This window comes from Mercurialis annua, linkage group LG6 (genome assembly GCF_937616625.2).
Source record: "Mercurialis annua linkage group LG6, ddMerAnnu1.2, whole genome shotgun sequence".
NCBI classification, from domain to species: domain Eukaryota; kingdom Viridiplantae; phylum Streptophyta; class Magnoliopsida; order Malpighiales; family Euphorbiaceae; genus Mercurialis; species Mercurialis annua.
In genome coordinates this window covers 8,119,795-8,139,442 of record NC_065575.1, presented here as the reverse complement: position 1 = coordinate 8,139,442, position 19,648 = coordinate 8,119,795, and the positions used below count along the sequence as shown (strand labels likewise).

General features: G+C 31.8%; 1 protein-coding gene and 2 long non-coding RNA genes across 3 annotated transcripts; 2 read left to right on the top strand and 1 right to left on the bottom strand.

Annotated features, from left to right (window-relative positions):
- Positions 1 to 268: 268 nt before the first annotated feature.
- LOC126686309 (uncharacterized) lies at positions 269 to 2,726 on the top strand. The gene is made up of 3 exons (XR_007643891.2): positions 269 to 385; positions 1,492 to 1,578; positions 2,282 to 2,726. It is a non-coding gene; the product is annotated as an uncharacterized LOC126686309 (long non-coding RNA).
- A 6,382-nt stretch (positions 2,727 to 9,108) lies between these two features.
- Positions 9,109 to 11,683, top strand: LOC126686310 (uncharacterized). The gene is made up of 3 exons (XR_007643892.2): positions 9,109 to 9,225; positions 10,467 to 10,553; positions 11,257 to 11,683. It is a non-coding gene; the product is annotated as an uncharacterized LOC126686310 (long non-coding RNA).
- Positions 11,684 to 11,883: 200 nt separating this feature from the next.
- Positions 11,884 to 18,953, bottom strand: LOC126686167 ((+)-neomenthol dehydrogenase). The gene is made up of 4 exons (XM_050380202.1): positions 18,849 to 18,953; positions 18,390 to 18,651; positions 13,604 to 13,786; positions 11,884 to 12,364 (listed from the first exon to the last, which is right to left on the bottom strand). The coding sequence occupies exons 1-4, from the start codon at positions 18,902 to 18,904 to the stop codon at positions 11,966 to 11,968; spliced, it is 900 nt and encodes a 299-aa protein (XP_050236159.1). The 5' UTR covers positions 18,905 to 18,953; the 3' UTR covers positions 11,884 to 11,965.
- Positions 18,954 to 19,648: the final 695 nt, after the last annotated feature.

The following is a 19,648-nucleotide window of genomic DNA, read 5'->3' as shown; positions in this document are numbered from 1 at the left end:
TTCACTAAAAACCGTCAAAATAATTATTTTAATTATTTTTAAAGGCCCAAAAATATTTTAATTCAGCCCATATGATATGTTTTAATGTTTTTGAGTATTTGAAAAAGTTGAATTTTTTTTGCCCCTAGAGTTCGAATTATTTACAAGAATGTCATAATGACAAACTTGTAAATAATTGAAACATGGAATAATATCTAGATATTTCCCTAGATAAGTCTTGATGCCCAAGTTAATTCATCTTCTTCTCCATTTGAGTGTGGATGCCGAATACTCCATAGCTCACAACACAAAATTTTATTCTTCCATTTTCTCTCAAAATTTTCTTAACAAAAATTGTCGGGAATATTGCGTAGATCGTTTATATATATTTGCATGTTCGTTTGAGGTATAATTTCAAACTCAAATCTTTACTTTTAGTTGCTGATGTTGATGAATCTTAGAAACATGCTTGGGATGGTTAAATATTGGTGTTTGATGGTTGATTAACTAGTTTTGGTTGTTGTTTATGTGGGTTTCGGTTTTAAATAAATTTTTAATTGTTTTAAAAGCTTAAAAAATAGCTTAAAAAGGGTAAATAAATGAATTTTTAATTTCTGGAAATAATTTTATTTATGGATGAGTTATATTTGTGGATGATGATGAATAAATGTTTAATGGTGAATTTTTAATGGGTTGTTAATCGGTTTTGATTTTTAATAACTCTATTCGGTAAAAATTGTTGAAAAAGGGTATTTTTGTCATTTTTAATTTCTGGGCAGAAACTATTCATGAAAAATTTATGAAATATGTTTGATAATTATTTGTGGAGTTTAAATGATTTTTGTGAAGTGTTTTGACGGATTAATAGTCGGTTTTGATTATTAATTGTTATTTCGGTTTTAATGGTTAAAATAATGGAAAATATTATTTTAAAAATTATGAGCTGCTGTTTTTATAAGATGAAAATTAAAAATGTGTTTGAAATTAATTTTGGTGAATTTCGGTGTAAAAAATGGCTTAAAATGAATTTTTAAGCGTTTTTAGCTTTTCTGAGTTTTCCGGCCAAAACCACCGGAATACGGTGACCGAAATGTGAGTAGAGGGGATAGAGCATGGTGGCTCAGTCCTAAGCTCAGTTGGCAGCAGTTAGTGCCGAAATGTTTTTGGCAGAAAATAAGGGGGGGCCGAGCCCCGGGTCAAAAATATTTTACGGAAAAATATTTTTGGTTATTTTTGAATTGTGGTATATTTGTTGAGATTTTCTAAAAATGTATTTTTAGAAAATTATGTGAATTGAATGTGTGTTAAAATTATATGGAGTTATAATTCTATGTTTATTTAATGAAATAAATAAATTATGTGGTGTATCGTATAGAAATACGATGACGCGGAAAGAGATAGTCGGAATCAAATTTGGTTATGTGATTATGTGGTTTATATGGTTGAGTCGGTCTAGAGTATATCCTACAATTTAGAGTTATTACATTTATTAATATTTAATCTCTAAATTAGATCCAGCGAGTTTTGTCGCGGAAACCGGCGAACGAAGGTTTTGATATTCGACGGGTGATATTTTTATATTTGGAATAAGCGAGTACTGTGAGTGTGTTTACAACTTATACTGCTAAATATTAGTATTAAAAATATTGCGAACTGCTTTACATGATTTGCAAATGCTTTATTTTATTTTGAATTTAAATCGCATGAACTATTATACATAGTTTTGAAACCGATTTAGATTCATTGAAACATGCTTACTATTGGGCGAGCAATAGTGCTGTGTGATCACCGGTATTGCATTTAGAATGGGTTGCATGTGAATGTGCTGTGTGAATCTTGGCGACGGCCTGGAAAGTCAGCCGACGGCCTAGACTCTGTATGAACAGATCTTCAGAGGCAACGGAATATAGACGACCAAAGCCAGTAAAGAGAAACTGCCGAGATCTGAGAGGTTGAACCTTTATTAAAAAAGTGAAATGGCGACGGTATATATGTACTGCCGAAATCCGTTGTATAATGAAATACGTAAAAGATGATTGATCGGATTTGACAGGCTAGAGTACAAAAAGAAATGAATAAATACGGCCATGAAAAATAAAGGTTAACCCGTAATGTGGTGAAATGATGTGGAATATTTATGTTTCCTGTTTTGAAAGCATATAGGAACATGAATCATGATTTAGGGTTTCATATGAATCGGTAATCTGGAATGCATTGCTTTTATATTAATGTTTATTAGTACATGTTGTACGCATTCACTCAGTTTTTATAACTGACCCCGTTGAATTTATAATTTTTACAGGCGAGTAGTTTGAGGTGCGGATTTCCAATTTCTTGTTCCGGAAATTCCTAGCTTGAATAAAGTGAGAATGACTTTCCTTTATGCGTCTAGAGTTGCAGTAGTTAGAATAAATGAACGATGATACCTTAGTAGCCGTTGGACTTAATTATGCTTTATATTTTATTATAACGCTTAAACTCTGATATAATGTAATGTGAATGCTGTGCGAAAGTCCGAGCGACTGCACGAGTATAAAATGCGACGAACGCATCTGCATAATGAAATGCAGTTAAATCCATAATGAAATGGTCTGCATAATGAAATGCGGTTAAGTCCATAATGAAATGGCCTGCATAGTGAAATGCAGTAATTACCATAGTAAGGTGGTATGCATAATGAGATGCATGATAAACCATAATGAAATGGTTTTGAAAACTAAAATGCAATAATTAAAGAGAAAATTATGTGCATGTTTTAATGGTAATTTTTATTAGAACGTTTTAAACTGCGATTTTAAAATGTTCGAAAATGATTTGAGTTCCGCGAAATTTTTTAAGTGATTTTTAATGTATTTTTAAGGCTTGCTACGGGTTTCGGAGCAACCACTCCCATTCCCTAGCGCTGGTCTCGACGCCGAGGATCGGGTCATGACAAAGGTGGTATCAGAGCAATGGTCGAAAAGTGGGCCATTGTTGAGTTTGATATCAAAATGATGGTTTATAGTCTTAAACCATTACTAATATGTGAAAGGAGTAATGAAAGATGGTATCATTTCCACTGACTGAGTGATAGTCGAAAAGTGGTTGATAGTAAAGGTGGTATTAGTTGTTGATCCCTAGGTACCTTAGCACTAAGTTGACCTTAGGATTGAGGAATTGATATAGAGTCTACTGCAACATATAGGTTTCCAGTCATGTCATTTGTTAAGTCATCATTTGTTTTTAAGTATTCTCAGCTTCGCTCTAGGAGTGAGTCTGTATGTTTGCTTAGATTGTGTGATTGTGGTTAGGGGTGTGCATCGGTCGGTTCGGTCACCGAACCGAACCGAAACCGAATTAACCGAACCCGAAATGTTAGAAATTTTCAAAACCGAAACCGAACCGAACTATATTAAAACCGAACCGAAACCGAACCGAAATAATATTTCGGTTCGGTCGGTTATTTCGGTTAACCGAAATAACAAAATTTTATTAAAATTAATTATTAAAAAATAAAAAATAAAATAAATAACAAGAATTTTAATACTAATTAATAATTTAAGTATAATTTTAGGAGTTTTAGTAATTAAATTCTAAAAAAATTACAAAATTACTTTAATTTTTTTAAAAGAATTACAAAAATAACACAATTAATATATATAATTCGGTTATTTCGGTCGGTTCGGTTAATTCGGAAATTTCATAGCCAAAACCGAACCGAACCGAATTAACCAAACTTTTTAAAAATGAAAACCGAAACCAAACCGAATTAACCAAAAACCAAACCAAATTAAAATTTCGGTTTGGTTCGGTCGGTTAATTCGGTTTGAACCGAATACTGCACACCCCTAATTGTGGTGATTAGTTGCGATAGTATACGATTAGAACGCGTAGATAGATTCTTAGTAGACGATGTGCTTTGATCAGAATGGCTGATCAGCATGATGAAAACGTTCAAGAGGAGAACGCTCATGATGAGGAGTCCGTTCATAACGATGCGATACCCGCAGCAGGCGAAGGTCGTGGTCGTGGACGTGGTCGCGGTCGTGGTAGAGGCTGTGGGCCTAATTTTAATATTCCGGGCTTTGATTTCGAACAATTTTTAGCTGGCATAGCAGCCATGCAAACGAATCAAGCGGAAGTGCAAAATATGCACAGAGAGCAGTTGGATTACCAACAGCAGCGAGTTGGTGCTAACGTTGATCGTGATCTCGTTATGGATTACATGAGGCTCAAGCCCATGAAGTTTGATGGATCGAATGATGCGTTAGATTTCTTAGAGGAAGTAGAAATGAACGCTAGATGTCTTAATGCTATTGAAAGACAGTATATACTGATGGTGGAGATGTCAGTAAAAGGATCTGCTAAGGATTGGTTCCAAAGGCATATTCAACAAAGTATGGGAGAGATGACTTGGAATGATTTTGTCACTCGATTTAAGGATTTCTTTCTGCCGTTTTCAGTAACGGAGAATTATCGAGAGAAACTGTTGAATTTGAATAAGATAGGAAAGACGGTGCAGGAGTATGTGACGGAGTTCACAAGGTTGAGTCGATTCACACCTGATCTGATGTTGGACCGAGATAGGGTGAATTCAAGGTTTATTAAGGGGCTAGGACCCGAATATATTAGATTACTATCTGATGTTAGGAAGGATTTGGTGCAAATCATCGATAGTGCACGCCAGATGGAAAGTACTTTGATCCAATTTGGAAAGATCACTGTTTCTGGTGAGCAAGTGAATGTGAGAGAAGGAACTGCAAGTTCTAATATGAATAGGTTCGCTGGACCATATCATAAAGGATTTAAGAAATATAGGAAAGATAGGAGGTTCAGTACCTCTGGATCAAGTTCTAGTGGACAAAGTTCAGGAGGAACGATGCCACTATGTCCAACTTGTGGAAAGAAGCATTTTGGAGCATGCTATATGGCGACTAGAGGATGTTACACGTGTGGACAGCTAGGTCATTTCTCAAGAGAATGCCCTATGTCTGTACCACAAGGTTCAAGTGCTAGTGTTGTTCAACCAGTGTTTCAACAACCTAGACCTGTATATCCTGCAGTGTCTGGGCAGGCACAGAACCTGAATGTGTTTAATGGACAACGTGAAAGAGGATATGGTTTTGATAATCGTGGTGGAGGAAGGACCACAGGCGGACGAGGATCTGGAGCAACTACTAGCGGAGGGCAGGCTAGAGTTTTTGCGATCAATCCTCAGGAGGCGAATGCATCGAATGCGGTAGTGCAAGGTATATTTTCAATATCTTCGCATGATGCATCAATTTTACTTGATCCCGGTGCTACGCATTCATTTGTATCGTCGAGTTTTGCATTAAAATTAGGAATTCAACATGTGATTTTGCAAAACCCATTGTTAGTAGCTACACCTGTAGGCGAAAGCATAGACGTTACTGACTGTAGTGTATCCGTCGTGTCCTGTGTTAATTGGGGAGCGAGAATTGCTTGCGGATTTGTTGTTGCTTAATGTCTTAGAATTCGACGTCATCCTAGGAATGGATTGGTTGTCGCGACATTATGCTAATGTGGATTGTAGAGAGAAGATAGTGACGTTCCATGCACCTAGAACTGAACTTATCTCTATTCGGGGAGAGAAGTTGGAAACCCCAAAGAGTTTAGTCTCGACTTTGAAAGCGAGAAAGATGTTAAGTAAAGGATGTCAAGGATTTGTAGCTCTGGTACGAGATATTCAGAAGGAAGTTGGAAATGTGAATGATGTACCAGTAGTGTCGGAGTATTCAGATGTGTTTCCAGAAGAGTTACCTGGATTACCACCAGATCGAGAAATTGAATTTTGTATTGATCTAGTTCCTGGTACAAGTCCAATATCGATACCTCCGTATCGTATGGCACCAGCAGAACTAAAGGAGTTGAAGGATCAATTAGAAGAATTGATTGATCGTGGATTTATACGACCAAGTGTCTCACCTTGGGGAGCACCTGTGTTGTTTGTAAAGAAGAAGGATGGATCTATGAGGCTCTGTATAGATTACAGACAACTCAATAAGGTCACAATCAAGAATAAGTATCCTTTACCCAGAATTGACGATTTATTCGATCAATTACAAGGAGCGAGGTACTTTTCGAAGATTGATATGAGGTCTGGTTATCATCAGTTGAAGATCAGAAATGATGATATTCCAAAGACTGCATTCAAAACAAGATACGGTCATTATGAATTTTTGGTGATGTCATTTGGATTGACAAATGCACCAGCGGCTTTCATGGATTTGATGAATCGGATTTTTAAACCGTTTCTAGATCAGTTCGTGATAGTGTTCATAGATGATATCTTGATTTATTCGCGCACAGAGGAGGAGCATGCGCAACACTTAAGGATTGTGTTACAAACTTTGAGAGATCATCAGCTTTATGCCAAATTCTCGAAGTGTGAGTTTTGGTTAGAAGAAGTAGCATTTTTGGGACATGTAGTATCTCAAAGTGGGATTAAGGTAGATCCTAAAAAGATTGAAGCTGTGATGAATTGGAAAAGGCCAAGTTCAGTGACAGAAATTCGTAGTTTCTTGGGTTTAGCTGGTTATTATAGACGGTTTGTGCAAGACTTTTCTAAGTTGTCTGCACCATTAACTAAGTTAACTCAGAAGAATGCGAAGTTCATTTGGACTGTTCAATGTGAAGTGAGTTTCCAGAAGCTGAAGGAGTGTTTGACAACAGCTCCAGTTCTGGCATTACCAGAGGGTAGTGATGGACTTACAGTCTATTGTGATGCTTCTAAGATCGGGTTAGGATGTGTACTGATGCAACATGATCGAGTGATAGCTTATGCTTCTCGCCAGTTGAAAAAGCATGAAGTTAATTATCCAACCCATGATCTAGAATTAGCAGCAGTGATATTCGCATTAAAGATTTGGAGACATTACTTATATGGAGCAAAATGCAAAATATTCACTGATCACAAGAGTCTAAAATACATATTTGATCAGAGAGAGTTAAATCTCAGGCAGAGGAGGTGGATGGAGTTTCTAAAGGATTATGACTGTACGATACAGTATCATCCTGGCAAAGCTAACGTAGTAGCTGACGCGTTGAGCAGAAAATCAGCAGGAAGTTTAGCTCATGTTACTTTAGTTGAGAAGAGATCAATGATTAGAGAAGTGCATTCGTTGTTTGATCAAGGAGTTCAATTAGAGGTTTCGTATTTGGGGAGTTTGTTAGCTCAAATGACGATTAAACCTACATTGAATGATCAGATTAAGGAACTTCGGACAACGGATCCTCAACTAAAGCATGTTATTGCAGAAGTTCAAAATGGAATGAACTCTGAATACAATATCAAAGATGGTATTTTGAAATTTGGTACAAGGGTGTGCGTACCAAATGTAGAGGAATTGAAACAGAGAATTATGATGGAGGCACGTGGATCTAAGTATAGTGTTCGTCCTGGTTCTACCAAGATGTATCACGATGTTAAGCAGATGTATTGGTTGAATGGTATGAAAAGAGATATAGCAGAATTTGTTGCTAAGTGTCCGATATGCCAACAAGTGAAGTTGGAACATCAGAGACCATTTGGATTTTTGCAACAATTACCAATACCAGAATGGAAATGGGAAAGAATAACCATGGATTTTGTCGTTGGATTGCCTAAGTCGCAACATGGTTTTGATTCGATATGGGTTATCGTTGATCGAATGACAAAGTCGGCTCATTTCATTCCGATCAAGGTTACCTATACGGCAGCAAAATTGGCACAGATTTATATTGACAAAGTGGTCGGTTTACATGGAGTTCCTGTGTCAATTGTGTCAGATCGAGGATCAGTTTTTACATCCCGATTTTGGCAAAGTCTGCAAGAGGCTTTAGGAACGCGTTTAGATTTCAGTACAGCGTTTCATCCCCAAACGGATGGACAGTCTGAAAGGACTATCCAGACTTTGGAGGATATGTTAAGAATGTGCGTGTTAGATTTTGGAGGCCATTGGGATGAGTATCTACCGTTAGTAGAGTTCTCATATAACAATAGTTATCATTCCAGTATTGAAATGGCACCGTATGAGGCGTTGTATGGACGTAAGTGTAGATCTCCAATCTGTTGGGAGGAAGTTGGAGAAAGGAAATTGACAGGAGCTGAAATAGTACAGATTACGTCTGAGAAAGTTCAGTTGATTAAGCAACGTTTAGAAACTGCATTTAGTTGGCAAAAGAGCTATGCTGATGTGAAAAGAAAAGATGTAGAATTTCAAATCGGAGATTTTGTGTTTCTTAACATATCACCTACAAAAGGTGTAATCCGATTTGGAAAGAAAGAAAAGCTAGCGCCGAGATATGCAAGGCCTTATGAGATTATTGAGCGAATAGGAACGGTAGCTTATAAGTTAGCATTACCGTCTGAGATGTCGCAAGTACATCCAGTGTTTCACGTGTCGATGCTTAGGAAGTATATTCCTGACCCTCATAGACTTATTCAACCTCAAGAGGTTGAGATAGACGAGGAGCTATCATATGAGGAGGAACCTGTAGAAATTGTGGAAACCCAGATTAGGAAACTCCGTAGTAAGGAGATACCTATGGTAAAAGTGCTCCGGAGGAGCCGTACAATTGAGGAATGTACGTGGAAAATAGAGGCGGATATGCGGAAACGATATCCCCACTTGTTTGCTCAAGGTAATAATTTGTTTTGAAATTCGAGGACGAATTTCTTATAAGGAGGGGTGAATGTAATACCCCGTAGAATTATTAGCGTTTATTTTCGTGTGTGTCCAATTTTAATTGATTAGGACCTCGCAAAATAGTGAATAAATTCATGTGATGAATTTATAAGGGTGAAAATGTGATTTGGTATGTGTTTTGCCTTAAATTTGATTTTTGGCAATTTTACGTGTTAAAAGTGAATTTTGCGATTTTTCACTAAAAACCGTCAAAATAATTATTTTAATTATTTTTAAAGACCCAAAAATATTTTAATTCAGCCCATATGATATGTTTTAATGTTTTTGAGTATTTGAAAAAGTTGAATTTTTTTTGCCCATAGAGTTCGAATTATTTGCAAGAATGTCATAATGACAAACTTGTAAATAATTGAAACATGGAATAATATCTAGATATTTCCCTAGATAAGTCTTGATGCCCAAGTTAATTCATCTTCTTCTCCATTTGAGTGTGGATGCCGAATACTCCATAGCTCACAACACAAAATTTTATTCTTCCATTTTCTCTCAAAATTTTCTTAACAAAAATTGTCGGGAATATTGCGTAGATCGTTTATATATATTTGCATGTTCGTTTGAGGTATAATTTCAAGCTCAAATCTTTACTTTTAGTTGCTGATGTTGATGAATCTTAGAAACATGCTTAGGATGGTTAAATATTGGTGTTTGATGGTTGATTAACTAGTTTTGGTTGTTGTTTATGTGGGTTTCGGTTTTAAATAAATTTTTACGTAAAATTAAATTATTTATTTAAATTTATGGGCTGATCTAAATGATGAAGTTAAAATGCGCTTTAAAGAGTGATTTTTGTGGATTAAAAATATTAATTAATTCGGGTATTAATTTAATGGTTGGAGTTTCGATTTTTAATTGTTTTAAAACTTAAAAATAGCTTAAAAAGGGTAAATAAATGGATTTTTAATTTCTGGAAATAATTTTATTTATGGATGAGTTATATTTGTGGATGATGATGAATAAATGTTTAATGGTGAATTTTTAATGGGTTGTTAATCGGTTTTGATTTTTAATAACTCTATTCGGTAAAAATTGTTGAAAAGGGTATTTTTGTCATTTTTAATTTCTGGGAAGAAACTATTCATGAAAAATTTATGAAATATGTTTGATAATTATTTGTGGAGTTTAAATGATTTTTGTGAAGTGTTTTGACGGATTAATAGTCGGTTTTGATTATTAATTGTTATTTCGGTTTTAATGGTTAAAATAATGGAAAATATTATTTTAAAAATTATGGGCTGCTGTTTTTATAAGATGAAAATTAAAAATGTGTTTGAAATTAATTTTGGTGAATTTCGGTGTAAAAATGGCTTAAAATGAATTTTTAAGCGATTTTAGCGTTTTTGAGTTTTCCAGCCAAAACCACCGGAATACGGTGACCGAAATGTGAGTAGAGGGGATAGAGCATGGTGGCTCAGTCCTAAGCTCAGTTGGCAGCAGTTAGTGCCGAAATGTTTTTGGCAGAAAATAAGGGGGGGCCGAGCCCCGGGTCAAAAATATTTTACGGAAAAATATTTTTGGTTATTTTTGAATTGTGGTATATTTGTTGAGATTTTCTAAAAATGTATTTTTAGAAAATTATGTGAATTGAATGTGTGTTAAAATTATATGGAGTTATAATTCTATGTTTATTTAATGAAATAAATAAATTATGTGGTGTATCGTATAGAAATACGATGACGCGGAAAGAGATAGTCGGAATCAAATTTGGTTATGTGATTATGTGGTTTATATGGTTGAGTCGGTCTAGAGTATATCCTACAATTTAGAGTTATTACATTTATTAATATTTAATCTCTAAATTAGATCCAGCGAGTTTTGTCGCGGAAACCGGCGAACGAAGGTTTTGATATTCGACGGGTGATATTTTTATATTTGGAATAAGCGAGTACTGTGAGTGTGTTTACAACTTATACTGCTAAATATTAGTATTAAAAATATTGCGAACTGCTTTACATGATTTGCAAATGCTTTATTTTATTTTGAATTTAAATCGCATGAACTATTATACATAGTTTTGAAACCGATTTAGATTCATTGAAACATGCTTACTATTGGGCGAGCAATAGTGCTGTGTGATCACCGGTATTGCATTTAGAATGGGTTGCATGTGAATGTGCTGTGTGAATCTTGGCGACGGCCTGGAAAGTCAGCCGACGGCCTAGACTCTGTATGAACAGATCTTCAGAGGCAACGGAATATAGACGACCAAAGCCAGTAAAGAGAAACTGCCGAGATCTGAGAGGTTGAACCTTTATTAAAAAAGTGAAATGGCGACGGTATATATGTACTGCCGAAATCCGTTGTATAATGAAATACGTAAAAGATGATTGATCGGATTTGACAGGCTAGAGTACAAAAAGAAATGAATAAATACGGCCATGAAAAATAAAGGTTAACCCGTAATGTGGTGAAATGATGTGGAATATTTATGTTTCCTGTTTTGAAAGCATATAGGAACATGAATCATGATTTAGGGTTTCATATGAATCGGTAATCTGGAATGCATTGCTTTCATATTAATGTTTATTAGTACATGTTGTACGCATTCACTCAGTTTTTATAACTGACCCCGTTGAATTTATAATTTTTACAGGCGAGTAGTTTGAGGTGCGGATTTCCAATTTCTTGTTCCGGAAATTCCTAGCTTGAATAAAGTGAGAATGACTTTCCTTTATGCGTCTAGAGTTGCAGTAGTTAGAATAAATGAACGATGATACCTTAGTAGCCGTTGGACTTAATTATGCTTTATATTTTATTATAACGCTTAAACTCTGATATAATGTAATGTGAATGCTGTGCGAAAGTCCGAGCGACTGCACGAGTATAAAATGCGACGAACGCATCTGCATAATGAAATGCAGTTAAATCCATAATGAAATGGTCTGCATAATGAAATGCGGTTAAGTCCATAATGAAATGGCCTGCATAGTGAAATGCAGTAATTACCATAGTAAGGTGGTATGCATAATGAGATGCATGATAAACCATAATGAAATGGTTTTGAAAATTAAAATGCAATAATTAAAGAGAAAATTATGTGCATGTTTTAATGGTAATTTTTATTAGAACGTTTTAAACTGCGATTTTAAAATGTTCGAAAATGATTTGAGTTCCGCGAAATTTTTTAAGTGATTTTTAATGTATTTTTAAGGCTTCATACGGGTTTCGGAGCAAACACTCCCATTTCCTAGCGCCGGTCTCGACGCCGAGGATCGGGTCGTGACAAAAAGATATAAATATTAGATTTCACAATGTATTAAACCTACATACAAGTGAAAAAGAATAGCATAATCTCTAAAATGTTATAACTTAGAAACAAAACCAGGGCCAAACCCTATATAAAATTTCCCAGTCGGAAGAAGTTGAGGAGGAAGCAAAGCCAGCATAGCACCGAACTCCGCCGCATCGTCGGCGCTATGAGTGCCTTTGCCTTTAGTCATGGAAGTCTGAGTAAAGCCAGGGCAGAAACAATTCACACTCAATCCATAATCCTCTTTATTATATTTTCTTGCCAAAATCCTTGAATATGAATTTAGGGCAAGCTTTGAAACTGCATAATCTGTCCATATTTCTGGCCACCCTTTGTTTTTCCATGTCCCATTCTTCACATTTCCAAGAAATTTATTTACCATTTCTTCTATTTGCTCCACTGATAAGTCTTCGTTTAGTAGCATCTCTTTCATATTAGGGTTTTTCATTTTCTGTATGAATCAAATTTAATAAAATAATCAGTATATGTGAGTAAAATTGCAACTATAAATCTATTATCTTATGACGAAATTTAAAGCTTGGTTAATTATTCAATCTTATAAATCTAATGTTACTTGGCTCACTCACAACCAGGAGAATCTAGAAATCTCGACATTCAACTTTCTTTATAATTAGAGAAGTAACTTATCAGAATAAATTCTGAAGCTTAGTGTGTTTTATAATTTAACAAAACTCTTAAATTTTGAAAATTTAAGACGCAAACTACTAATTTTATATAAATCAATCACCATTTTCCGTTAAAACAATGTTGATGATTATGCCGGAACAATGATTTGATAATATATATTTCAATGTTTATATATCACTATCTTTTATTGAAAATTGTTTGTAGTTCCGTATAGCAAAAAACAAATATTTTATTTTTATAATTATAAAAATTGAAAGTTTGTCCTAAACTATAAAAATATGTTAAAGTTTATAATTTTTAGCAACTAACTGTTTTATAAAATTCCGGGAAGTTGAATTTTTTTTAATAATATATTGCTACCTAATTGTTTTTATCATTTTCTGAAAAATCAATCAAACATATCTATATCTTTAAATATTAAAATCATCATTAAATTAATTCTCACCTAATTAGTCTATAAACATAATAAAATATATATTTAAAGATTAAGTTTGCATTTTTTGTAAAATAAAGCAACTATTTTAATATAGGAAGTTATCTTCACATAAGGTATTGAAAAATGAACCAAGTTATTGCCTGCAGAAATCCGAACATCCCAAGCTCATAATTTAAAGGCCCATGCAGTAACTTAAAAATGTCATTTTTTTTATATTTCTTTCATTTATAGTCAGTTTTTTTTTTTTGATAAATATATTTCTATTGGAAAAAGGAAACTTTGAACCATAAATAAAAAAAAATGTTTTGAAAAAAATTAAACAAATAGCTACAATTGAAATGTATTTATCGAGATTAGGTCAAAATTGACGTTTTAAAAAGGTTGAGACATAAATAAAAAAGAAATCAAAAAAGTGTGACATTTTTTAGTAATTATGTGTGATTTAAATTTCATAATTGAGAAATGAATCTAATTACATTCATTAAAAAAGGCCTTAATTCAAACATAAAATGTAATAAGATTTGACGTGCTTCAATTTTATACTACACTACTGTAGAAAATTAAAACTTGATTCTGAAGAAGAAGAAAAATGAGAAATGAACTTACATTGATGGTTCCGAGTCTTGAAGTCATATTAAGGATCCGAGTGATAGAATTGGATCGACGAAACATAGGGAAAAGTGACTCAATCAGCAATTTGGGACCGTAGAAATTAGTTGTGATAACAGTCTCTGCATGCTCTACATTATTTTCATGTATGTCATTGAATGATACTGCTGCATTGTTCACCTGTTCATCATCATCACACCAATATTATTAATTTATTACTTTACCATCAAACTCACTTTCTTTGAGAAATCGAATTCGAGACTTTACATTCAAATTTGTGCAAAATACGGGTAATACGAACTAAATTGATAAAATCAGTTCGGTTTTGTTATATTTTAAAGTTACATCGTTAAACCCTCTAAATAACCGCTCCGTGATAAAAGAGATAGGGATGCAAAGACAGAAGATTATTGAAAGATTATAAGAGTTGTATAATTCTTTTAAAAATTAAATTTGTTGTGACCAGCAGGGACAGTTTATCGATTAACTTAGAAGACCATGTCAAACGCTTATTAATTAAAAAATGACTCTTAGCTTTGAAAAATAATTCAAAGGTATTATTAGAAAATTAATTAATGAGCAACGAAATAAAAAAAAAGAAATGATGACCAGAAAGGAACTAAAGAATCTTCATCTTTGAAGCCTAACACTGCCAAAACATTTACATGTTTTTTTTATTATTATTGGTTGCAAAACAAATTAAGCTCCCATTTATTTCCATAGTTTATGAATTTTGTCTCGATGCAATAATATTTTAAGGAAGCTGGATGCAAAATTAGATGCCTTTTGTTTTGTAGTAGCACATTGCTTAATAATAATAGCTGAAAATGACATCAGCTAGATTGGGCTATGAACGTGAAGAATGCAAATAATTAAATTAAATACTTTCTACGATGCACTTCAACCTTCGGATATATACGATTAAATAAAATGACTTGATTAAATAAAGTACTTTTCGAATCTTATATTTATTTTAAATATAAAATAAAAATTATGCTTTTAGATATTTAATAATTTAATGAATTTTGTTTAATTTTTTCATATTTATTAATGTTTAAATTTTTAAATATAATTTTTTTAGTTTTTAAGATTTTTAATTAAAAAAGTTGAAAAAAAATAAGAGAAGTAAGATCAAAAATAACAGAACTAACAAGTAAATAAAAGATATTAAGTTTAGTAGTATTTGTGCTCTGCCTTCTTTCTAAAAATAAGAGAAAAAAAATTCTTCATCTTTTCGAGTGTGGGAGAAGATGATCTTTCCGGTTAACCGAAAAAATCATCTTCTCTCTGTCCGTAGTACTATTAATTGAAGATATATTTTCTTTGTTTCAATAAGTCTTTGTTAAGGTGTTTGTTTGGATTTATTTTGATTAAATAATTTTTTAAGGTCTTTTTGTACCTCTTTGATCTGATAGATCGCTCAAAAAAATTTAGTGTTTGTTCGAATTTTAAATCCATGTTCTTATAGATTTAAAAATTGGAAGGTTTGTAGATCTATCACTTTTAGAATTTTATTGAAAATGAAAACCGAAAATAGTAGACTTCATCATGTAGAGCGGATTGTTTGTCAAATCGAAAGAAAAATTATCCAAATATCCCGCTCAACGGAAACATAGTGCTTCATTGTGTTAAGTTTACGGGATCTATGTCATAAAATTTTTTATTTTCGATTTAATTTTTTATTGTTTATCTTGGATGATGACTTAGTATTTAGTAGTTCAAATTTGAAAAAACATATTGTACTCTTTGTGATATGATTTTTATTATTTATTATTTTATTTTTATTCATAAATTCTAATTTGAAAAAAGAAACAAGTAAAATAAAATTTTTTATTTATAATATGTGAAAACAAAATTTAAAAAAATTAATTTTATCAATTAAATCTCATGACTTAGTCGATCAATAGTAAAAAAATTAGTCACTAATGAAAATAGAATTCAAGGAAAAACATGATTCAATTTGAAATAAGAGATATATGAGTATATTATTCTTTCAGTCCCATTTAAGAAGTTCCATTATGTTTTACACACAAATTTAAAAAAAATTATTATCTTTAATTTTTTATGTTTTTTATGTTTTTTTCTCTATTAATAATAGTAGAATTTTCTATTAAAATTCTTATAATATGACTAAAAAAAGATAAAAAGAAATGTTCAATAAGAAAATGTTTTTAAAATAGAAATGAAATTTTTCAAATTGTATATTTTAAAATAGAGTGTGAGACTTTTTAAATGGAAGTATATATTATGAATGTCAGAATAATATTTTTGATATTTGATATTCTAATTTACTATAAAGTAAAAGTAAATTCAATTTAACTATTATAAATTTAATTTATATCTTGGTCAACTCTATGAATTTGCATTAATTACATGATATATTATTAAAAATACAAATGATTCTATTATAAGGATGCATATCATATTGTAAAATTTCCACACATACTAAGACTAAAGATAAGCAATCAATTTGACTGAATATATAGCTTGCCCCTGAATTTATATCCTTTTATTTATTTAACCCTTAAATTTAACGTCTCACCTCTGAACTTGATAAATATGTAAATATTGGACCCCTCCGTACGTAATTTCTTTTAAAATGTTTCAAGTGATAGGTGGACACGAAAGAATTCAATATTTATGCATTTCAAAAAAAATGAAGTTTAGGGATCAAATCGAATTATTTAACAAGTTTAGAGTTTCGATAGGTGAAACGTTAAATTTAAGGTTAGATGAATAAAAAAGTATAAGTTCAGTGGTCAAATTATATATTAATCCCAATCAATTTCATCAAAAAAGAAGAAGATAAGCAATCAATACATTAAATTGCATGTGATATTGATCCCACCCTCTTCCGGCAATACACGTGCCACGATATAACGCATGTATAATTGATCCGGAGTTGCAATTTATTACGACCATCTTCCAACTTTATACGTACATGACTCCAATAATATATACTTTCTTTTCTACATTTGAAAACTATAGATTTATATCTAATTTTATATGGGTTAATGAAATATCAATCCATAGTTTTATTATTACGTTTTTAGTATAATATTTCTAATTAATATTAAATAACTCTATTAAATTATTAAATAGGAATATAAGTATTAATACAAATTGATTAAGATATCTAAAAAATAAATAACTTAAAGTAAAAATAATCAATATTTTAAGATGGACAAGAAAAAACAGATAGATAGTAATAGAGAGATTTTTAGGTAGACTCAGTCTACCACATCATCCGTGAACAACCCTATCACATTATGACACATTATTAAAATAATGGTACTATCGTAATTTTGTTTGTTATTTTTTTACACTTTTAAATAGTAATATTACGATAGTGTCATTATTTTAATGACGTGTCATAATGTGATAGGTTTAGTCGTGAACTGATCAGTCTATCTAAGAATTTCTCTATAGTAATATAATCAAGTCAAAACTCAAAAATATATAAAAATAAGAGTAATGTTATATGACTTTTTTTTAATCCATTTTTTAACACAGCTGACGTGGCAACAAAAGAGTGGTTGATTAAAAATTGGGTTCTGAAATAAACATTTTTGAAAAAAATTGGACAACTAAGATGCGGGAAGTTCTTACCTAGATCCGGTCCATGAAAAATTCATGGACCTATCCAATGAGATGTTAGAGAAATTAGAAGAGAGAGAAAATGATAAAAAGAGAGAAAATTATGTTAGATTTCCTAACATCTTATTGGGTAGGTGCATGAAAAATTCATGGACCGGGACTAGGTAAGAATTTCCCATAAGATATTACTATGTAAGGAGAGATATTCTAAAAATATATATATATATATATATATATATATATATATATATATATATATATATGTAAGAAGAGATATTGAAAAAGGTATAAAATGGTGGGTTGAATAATATTTCTTTTTAAAATAAAATAATCTAACTTGTTGATGTCTAAACTAATTTTATATATTTATATTCATAACACAATCCTTTTTTTATAACGGTAATGATATTTTTGAAAATTTAAACATTTTTTCTGAATTTAGTTATTTTTCAGTTTGTTGCTCCTTTTTGTCAACCACGTTTTGTAGTTGTGCTAATTTACTTATCACTTATAAAAAAAAAACTGACATAATTTTTTAAATGGTTGTCAAGATCCGCATGTTTATTTTTATATTTGAGTCTACTTTTATAATAGTGCATATCTAATAAATTAAAAAGATTGTTCATCTAATTTTATGAAAAAAATTATGCTATTATTAAAATTATTTATTATAAAAAAATTATTAGATAATTCTTCAGATACGACTTGTATCAATACCATATATGCAATAGTAATTATTAAAATTTATAGTTTCTCTTAAATACTAACCATTCAACATATTTGTAATTATCAAAAACAATTGATAAATTAGTTATTATTTTACTTTTAATTTTCTAAATACTTATCTTAACTTTTAATTTTTTTTTAGAACCGGCCAAACCGGAATCGCCTAACGCTAATTTGGTTCAAAACAGTCCCGGAGCTGGTTTCGAGCCGTCTCCAATTTTGTTTTTCAAACCGTGAATCATCAAAATCGCGGGTTTGTGAACCATTTGTATATGTTAAGTGTACTCAAATAACACTAGAAATTATGATTTTTTTTTTCTTCCATGTATTACATTACAAATATAAAATTAAAAACAAAAACCAAAACAAACGACAAATATAAAACTCCGTCAATTTTATACTAAGTGTGAGAAAAGAACTAGTTTCAAAGGAAGAAAAAAAGTGTGAGAAAAGAACTTACAAGAATATCCAAGACTCCGAAGTCTTTCTGAAACTCAGAAACAAAGGCTTTAATGGAAGAAGGATCGGATATGTCAAGTTGATAAAAGTGTACACGTAGATCATCGTCTTCTCTTAGCTTCTCAACAGCTTGACGCCCTCTTTCCACATTTCTCGCCGTTAAAATGACCGTTAATCCCATCTTCGCCAGTTGCTTCACCATTGAAAATCCGATCCCTTTGTTCGCTCCGGTGACTATGGCCACCGTGTCTTTTGACCACCATCTGTTCGACAAAATTACTAAATCAGAAAAGGCCCATGTGTTTAATTTACATAATATAATACATTTTGACCGATCAAATATGTCTATAGCTCAAATAGTATAAACGATACGTACGCAGTAAACTGTCAGATTGTGAGTCTAAATTCTCGCATAGGTGCTCTTCTTTTCTAATTATCAAATAAAAACTCGGCGATTTACCTGTCGGAATCCTTGGGAGAAGAAGCGGGATAGAGGTTTTGCTCTTTGACTTGCATATTATGCAGTGGTTTGCAGAAGTGAAAGATGACGGGGAGAGGAGAAATAGGCAAAATAGGAGAGAATTATTTGTGATTTGTGTTTTATGTTGAGCATACAAGGGAAGGAAAGGGCTATTTATATATTCTTATCTATCCTTCATTAATTTCCATCATAATAATTCCACTATCTTTGGAGTTTAAGGGTGTGAAAACTCCAATTACATTTAGTTGTTAATTGTTTAATTAACTAAAATAAATAACCATTTTATGTATACACTCTCTAATAATTAATATAGATGATTGATTAAAAATTTAGGAATTATTAGAATTATTAATTTATTAAATTTATATAGAAAAAATTATAAAAAGTATAAAATATATTTTCTTTTTGATAAATAAATGTAAAATATATTTGGGGTAAAGCTAAAAAAATTCATAAACTATACATATTTTCTAAATTTAATTGTGAGCTTTAAAACGTTTCGATTTTATGAACATTGTTTTCTCAATTCAATACATAAGGTCATAATATGCTGACGTGACTGATAAAAATGATATTCACCTCAGTAAAATTACACCAATAAATGAGTGTCACGTTAGTATATGTATTAAATTGAGAAAAAAATATAACTTTCTGCATACAATTGAGACGTTTTAAAGTTCGTAATTAAATGGGTTAATTACATATAAAATTAAGACATTTACACCAAGTTTCAGAAACATGACCTTTAAAACATGTCAATCACAGACACTACCTTTCAG